Below are 6,867 nucleotides of genomic sequence, written 5' to 3'. Positions count from 1 at the left end.
AGAGGAAAAAGCCCGGTACTCCCACAAAAACTTCTTTCAATGGGAGAGATCATGGTGGAGTGCAAAGACGAGAAGTTGAAAGACAGTGTTTTTGAGCAAGTCATAGAGGTCGAAGGGAAGACAAAGAACGCAATAGAAATTAAGCCCAGACTCTTTGCGGAACAACTCTTTGTGTTTGATAAGTGGATCATGAAAGGATTGACAGTTGGAGACGTGTTAGACCAAAGCGACAATTTTAAGATCTACTCGAAGAGAATCAGTTGTATTGAATATATCACACAGGCTTTTCTGATTGGGTCAGAAAAGAAAAGAAAAACGTTTGAGTTCTTTGTGGATGTCAGCGAAGAGTGTGTGTTGTGTGGGGAGTACAACAACGCGTTTTTACTGTTCACGTCGATCAACTCACTGATCTTGAAGTTCGCAGAGGAGTGGCAAAACATCGGTAAAACACAGGCGGAGAAGTTCAAACGCCTTCAAATGATATTTGGAATTTCACAAACGAAGTTCTATAATAAACACTTCTCTGAATATACAGGAACAAAGGTGCCAATTATTGGTTTGTACTTCTTCTTGTTTACTCTTCGAACGTTTTATATGTAATACTTATTAATTAATAAACTATAACATATAGCAAATGTCATTGCAATTGTTGAACGAAGTAAAGAAACTAAACTATCTGAATTGAGCGGAGAAGAACTTAACAAAGCTTTTGCGTTGAAGCTTCGAACAGTTGGTGCTGTAATTGAACCACTCTATCACTGTCTTAACTCGGAAACTCCTTTTACTCCTTTGGCAGACTTGCAAAAGTTTTTTTGGAGGTGTGTTAACTCTAATTGATGTGTTGTATTGTTTAAATGGTGTTGATCATTTTGAATTTTTTATAAACATTTTCAATGCTATATGAAATACAATTTATGTAAGATAATGTACAAATTAATATATACCAAATCTGTTTGTCTTTATAAATCAAATTCCATTTCCACACCAAAAAAATCTTATTTCTAAAATTACAACAACAATAGAAGGTTGTGATATTACAAAATAATCATTATTTCGACATATTCATTGTATTAATTCAATTGATAAAAGTTGTATATGTATAAATAACTTTTCTCTTTTTGAAGTAAAAAAACGATCTGGTAACAAAAATATTAAAGTGTCTAAGTTCATATATATTGTCAATAAATATGATGCCTTATTGATAACAATTGAAATAAGAAACAATTATGTTCAGTAAATAAATTATATCTTGATTGTTTATTATTCAATTTGAAAGTAATTAATAAAATCAAAGTATTTTTGTTTTAACGATGTTCTTATTTTTCCAATTCTATAGAAATTACAAATGAATTTGTTTAAGATCAAAGAAGCTTAATTTTTCGTTCACTCGAAGTTAGGTATATTTTCAAAAAGAATTTGTCAAGAATAATTTCAAAAACATCTTTTGATAATATTAAAAAAGAATAAAAAAATAAATTTAAATTTATGGTTGTTATTGAAAATGAATAATAAAAACATTCAAAAAAGATAAAATTAATCTTTTCATTAAAAAAAATATTTATTGCAAATTTTTTTAAAATATTTTAAATGTCAACAAATTTCATGATTTACTCTTCATTGTTTGGCACTAAATCGTAACAATTTTTTGAGTTTTTTCATTTTCATTTTTCTTTAAGTAAGTTTTTATATACTGGATCAATTATTGATAATTTTTAGTCGCCTGTGCTGATTTTGAGGTGATATTTTCAATTTTATTTGGTGAGTCAAGTGTTATTTTAAAAGTGGCTTGAATACAAACTTCTATATAAAAATTAAAATAACAATGTGATTGACAATAAACAATATTAAATTACACATCTCATGTTTTTATTAATGAAAAGTAACAACAAATATTGTTCAGGAAATGATTTTATGTCACTGCAATTGTTTATTAAACTCTTATTTTTGAAGAAAAAAATATTTCAATTAAGTTGAACAGAGAGTCAACATCTTCATTTATACAAAAGGCAAAAACGAATATTTTATGAAAAAAGGACTTAACATAATAAACAAGTGCCAAACAAAAATCAATTCAAAATACACTTAACATTGAACCAATTATAAAAGAATGTGTTATGATAATTAAAACAGAATCCAACATGCACACAGTCATTATAATAGTAAAAATGATAAAAAAATACAATATATGTAGCCATATATTTTGATAAAAGGTTTAAATGTTAAAATGACAATCAATCATATTATTATATGTCCATTATTTCATAAACGAGGGTTCTTCAAATTTGACAAGTGAAATAGTAGCAATAATATAAAAGATGGAAAGTATATATGGATCACAATTTGCGTTGTAGTTAATGTAATGTGATTATCATAAATATCATTATTAACATTGGTTGCTGTATGTTTCACCAAGAAAAATAAACTTTAGAACAGTCTGTTTTGTCATACTCTAACTTGTTTCAAAAAAATATGATCAATTTTTAAGATCCAAACAATTCCTCAAACTATTTTGAAGATTGTTCTATGACAGTAATTATCCTTTACATTAATAAAGAATAATATTTGTGACCTTGTTACAATGTAAGACAAGATAGACAAATTGAAAAAAACAATATAATTATAATATTATTACCATTAATTAATAGTAAAAATGTTTCCATATAAAAAGAATGTATTCGATCCTTTCTGAACTCTTTTGAGTCAAGTTTGAAACTATAAAAGTTTTGCTCAAACTATATATTCAAAAATGGAACCACTGCCGTTTTCAAAAAAGCAGCGACAAGTATTTGGCCATTATATATCCATCGAGAGAGACTCGCCATTCCCCCCAACACCAGAGGAATTTTCAACTTTAGTTCCTGGTGCTGCTGGTATCATTTTTCCTACTGAACACAACAAGTCGGTTGTATTAGCCGACGGCCCTGCTGGTCTTCGTATAGCGCCTCCAGGTGAAGGAGAAAAGTACACGAAATTTTACAGTGATATTAAATTTAAAGAGAATGAGTTTTATAGCACCGCCTTCCCAACGGGAACCGCAATTTCGTCTTCATTTTCAAAAGATTTGGCTTACCAAATAGGCCGCGCGATTGGAAAAGACTGTTGTCAAGCCAAATGTGGGTGCTTATTAGCACCGGCATTGAATATCCACAGACATCCTCTTGGTGGGCGGAACTATGAATATTACTCTGAGGACCCCCGCGTCGCTGGAGAGATCGCCAAACACTATGTGAAGGGGGTTCAGTCGACTGGGACATCTGCATGTGTGAAGCACTTCTGTTGCAACAATCAAGAGACTGAGCGCATGAAAATTGATGTGATCATCTCGCAAAGAGCACTTCGTGAGATTTATTTGGAGAACTTTAGAATAGCCATTGAGGCGAAACCCTTTGCTGCGATGACTGCGTACAATAAAGTGAATGGGAAGTATTGTAGCCAGAACAAAGAAGTCGTCATGTTACTGAAAGAAATTGGGTTTGATGGGCTTGTCATGACCGATTGGTTTGCTGGCGATTCGGGTGTTGAGGTCATCAAATCCGGACACAACTTAATTGAGCCTGGAACACTTAAGGCGTACACTGAAGTTGACGACGCCTTGAAATCTGGTGATAAAGAGCTTTCATTAAAAATAGAGGAGAGCGCAATAGCAATAGAGAAGTTCTGTGCAAAAGTGAATCAACACGAGCCGGAGAGTCTCCACATCGATCCAACGGAAGTCGCGCGTCGCGCTGTTTCTGAAGGGTGTGTTGTATTAAAGAATGAGAAGTGTTTGCCAATACACAACAAAGTTGCTGTCTTCGGATGTTGTGCGTTTTATCCGCGTGTTTGTGGAGTTGGGAGTGGCGACGTGTATTACAAGAGTTGTACTAATATCGTCGATGGGTTGAAACAGAGTGGGATTGATGTGACATACTCTGAAGAGTACTTCAAACACATTGAAGAGCAAAAGAAGAGGCCAGTGAAGAAGTTTGAGATCTTCGAGTTGACTGAAGACTATGACGAGCGCGACGTCACCGAGACCGAAGTGACTCAACTGAGTGCGGCGAGTGATTCTGCGTTAATAGTGATTGGGCGATGTACTGGAGAATTCCGAGATCGGTCCAAAGAGAGTTTTTCGTTAACACCGACGGAGGAAAGTCTTATACAGAAAGTGAGTTCTATATATAGAGCGCAGTCGAAGAAAGTACTTGTGGTACTCAACATTGGTGGAGTGATAGAGACGGAGAGTTGGAAAGACTTAGTTGATGGGATAGTAGTGTGTTGGGTGAATGGAGAGCAATGTGGCTGTGGTGTTGCTGATATATTAACTGGGCGAGTGAACCCGAGTGGAAGACTTCCGATGACATTTGTGAAAGATTTAAAGAGTGTGTCTGGGTATTCATTCCCGGGTACAGTAGAGGAGAATGGGGCTCAAGTAATACATTTAGAAGACATATATGTTGGGTATCGCTATTACACCACTTTTAATACTAAAGTGAGTTTCCCATTTGGGTATGGGCTGAGTTATACAACTTTCGAGTATAACAATTTACACGTTGAAGTCAACGAACAAGAGAAAACAGTGAAAGGGAGTGTCACTGTGAAAAACAGTGGGAAAGTCGAAGGGATGGAAGTCGTCTTATTATTTATCTCAGCACCTGATGGACTTCTTGAAAGACCAAAACGTGAGTTAAGGTGGTTTGATAAGACCAAATGTCTGAAGAGTGGCGAGGAACAAAGAATGTCCTTTGAAATGACATTCAGAGACTTTGCGGGGTATTATGAAGAAGATAACACGTGGATCTGTGAAAAAGGGAAGTACCTCTTATCCTTTAATAAAGACGCTAACACCGAAATTGTTAACCAGGAATTCGAAATTAAAGAGACCGCCATTCTTGAGAAAACACAAGTACTTTGTAAGCCACAGGTCAACTTTAAAAGACTTTCGAAAACAAATTAAAGCCACTTTTTATTATTATTTAGCTCTAATAATTTTATTATAATCAAACCAAATTTAATTTCTATTTAGTTATAACAAATTTACTATAATCAAATTATATTTAATTATTATTAAGTTATAATAAATTTACTATAATCAAATTATATTTAATTACTATTTAAAAAAAACAATTTTATTATAATTAAACCATTTAATTAATTGAAATTACAGCCCAATAGAAAATCAACTGCAGCCTTTATATTGCCAGTAGAGTCGACGACTGCATTATAAACAATGTCTCTGTCATACATAAAGCAAAGTGACTTTGTGACTTGATCTGCCAAAAAATCGTAAAGAGGATATGTGGTCTTCTTGTGAGTGATACTTTCCTCAAGGTCAATGAGTTGAAGAAAGAAGCCACTGTTTGGACTCACATTTTTTTTCTTTGAAAGAACCAATGTGCAAGCTTCTTTGAGAGACATTTGAGCATGTGCGACTAAGTAGCCAATTACAAAGGAGGGACTGCGTGAGATCCCACACTCACAATGCACTAATGTTGCACTCTTGTCACAAAGGCCTTTGTCGATGAAAGTAAAAGCAAGTCTCAAAATAGCGTGTTATGTCCTCTGTTTTGTCGTCTTCAATTTGAATGGTAAGATACTCGAAAATGTCTGGGTACGCATTAGCTATGGTTTTCGACACATTAACTATCCTCCGAATATGATACGAAAGAAGAAAGTCTTTGTCTGCTACGGGCAACGAAGATGATAAATAAAGAAAGCCAGGTACTATCTCTGTAAAGACATGACCAGCATATTTCAACATAATTATACTTCTTAGTTTCTTGTACTATTGGGATTAACATGACTCTATTTTGAGACTTTTTCAACGATTGTATGAATTATTGTTTAATCGAAATGTATTATAGCTTAATAATTAGCAATTATTTAAAAGTTTGTAAATATAAATTATTTAATTAAAAATATAGAATTTGTCTTTTTGTTTTTAAAATAGTTTTTTAATTTTTTTTAAGCCAATAAAAAAATATCTAATTTTTACTATTTAAGTTATTTAAAAGCAAATAAAGAAAAGTACTAATAAGAATAATATATATTAATAAGAATATATATATATATTAATATATATATATTAGATGGATATCTTTTAAACACAAACACGACACGTTGATGTTTTTGTTATATAGTAATTTATAATTAATATTTACTACATTTTTATCACACTTATAACTAGAAATAGTAGTTGTTATTATAATTTTTTATAGTACTTAATTATTACACAAAATAAAAACTATATTTCTAATGTACATTAAGTTCGATAAAAAATTATTCGAATAAACAAAAAAAAATATTTATTTACTATTTTTCTGGTCTTCTTGGTTTTTTTTCTTTATCGAAATGTTTGAACCGAAGGGACTTATCAACCAATTTGGATGTTATAGTTTTGGGTTTTCCTTTGCATTTGACATATTTTGGATCCTTTATTTCCCCATTTTTATATTGAGTATCATCACTTTTACAATTCTCAATAATCTGTAAAAATTCCACAGCATTTTGAAATATTGTTCTTCGGCTTAATAGATTAGCAACATTACACAATTTCTTTTTAATATCACCTCTAGTTATTTCTCTTTCTTCTGTGATTATTCTAACTTCATGAGTTGGTTCAGTAGTGTTTTCTATAAATAAATTGGCTTTAAAATCTGCCTTTAATAGTACAGGAGTGTTATTCTGGCATTTTACAATTGGACGTATGATCGAATTGATATCCAAGAAATACCCAATCGGACATCTACTGTCTTGAAAATTATCTTCTTTAAAAAACCTATAATACAACATGTGGTGACAAGGAACCCCACTACTTGTGTATAAGTTACAAGTACAATTATTACTATTTCCTATTGTGCAGTCTTCCATACATGTAACAGTTATATA

General features: G+C 32.2%; 3 protein-coding genes across 3 annotated transcripts; 2 read left to right on the top strand and 1 right to left on the bottom strand.

Annotated features, from left to right (window-relative positions):
• Nucleotides 1-39: 39 nt before the first annotated feature.
• EIN_306300 (hypothetical protein) lies at nt 40-837 on the top strand (the record flags this gene model as incomplete). The annotated part of the gene is made up of 2 exons (XM_004186012.1): nt 40-556; nt 632-837. 2 exons carry the CDS (start codon nt 40-42, stop codon nt 835-837), a joined length of 723 nt encoding a protein of 240 aa, XP_004186060.1.
• Nucleotides 838-2,746: 1,909 nt separating this feature from the next.
• EIN_306290 (thermostable beta-glucosidase B, putative) lies at nt 2,747-4,936 on the top strand (the record flags this gene model as incomplete). Its single annotated transcript, XM_004186011.1, has 1 exon — nt 2,747-4,936. The coding sequence occupies one exon, from the start codon at nt 2,747-2,749 to the stop codon at nt 4,934-4,936; it is 2,190 nt and encodes a 729-aa protein (XP_004186059.1).
• Nucleotides 4,937-5,130: 194 nt separating this feature from the next.
• Nucleotides 5,131-5,740, bottom strand: EIN_306280 (hypothetical protein; the record flags this gene model as incomplete). Its single annotated transcript, XM_004186010.1, is given in 2 exon segments — nt 5,131-5,476; nt 5,487-5,740. The coding sequence occupies 2 exon segments, from the start codon at nt 5,738-5,740 to the stop codon at nt 5,131-5,133; spliced, it is 600 nt and encodes a 199-aa protein (XP_004186058.1).
• Nucleotides 5,741-6,867: the final 1,127 nt, after the last annotated feature.

Source organism: Entamoeba invadens, assembly GCF_000330505.1.
Source record: "Entamoeba invadens IP1 unplaced genomic scaffold scaff_1105074724509, whole genome shotgun sequence".
Taxonomy (NCBI): Eukaryota; Evosea; order Mastigamoebida; family Endamoebidae; genus Entamoeba; species Entamoeba invadens.
This window is presented reverse-complemented; position numbering and strand designations above follow the sequence as displayed.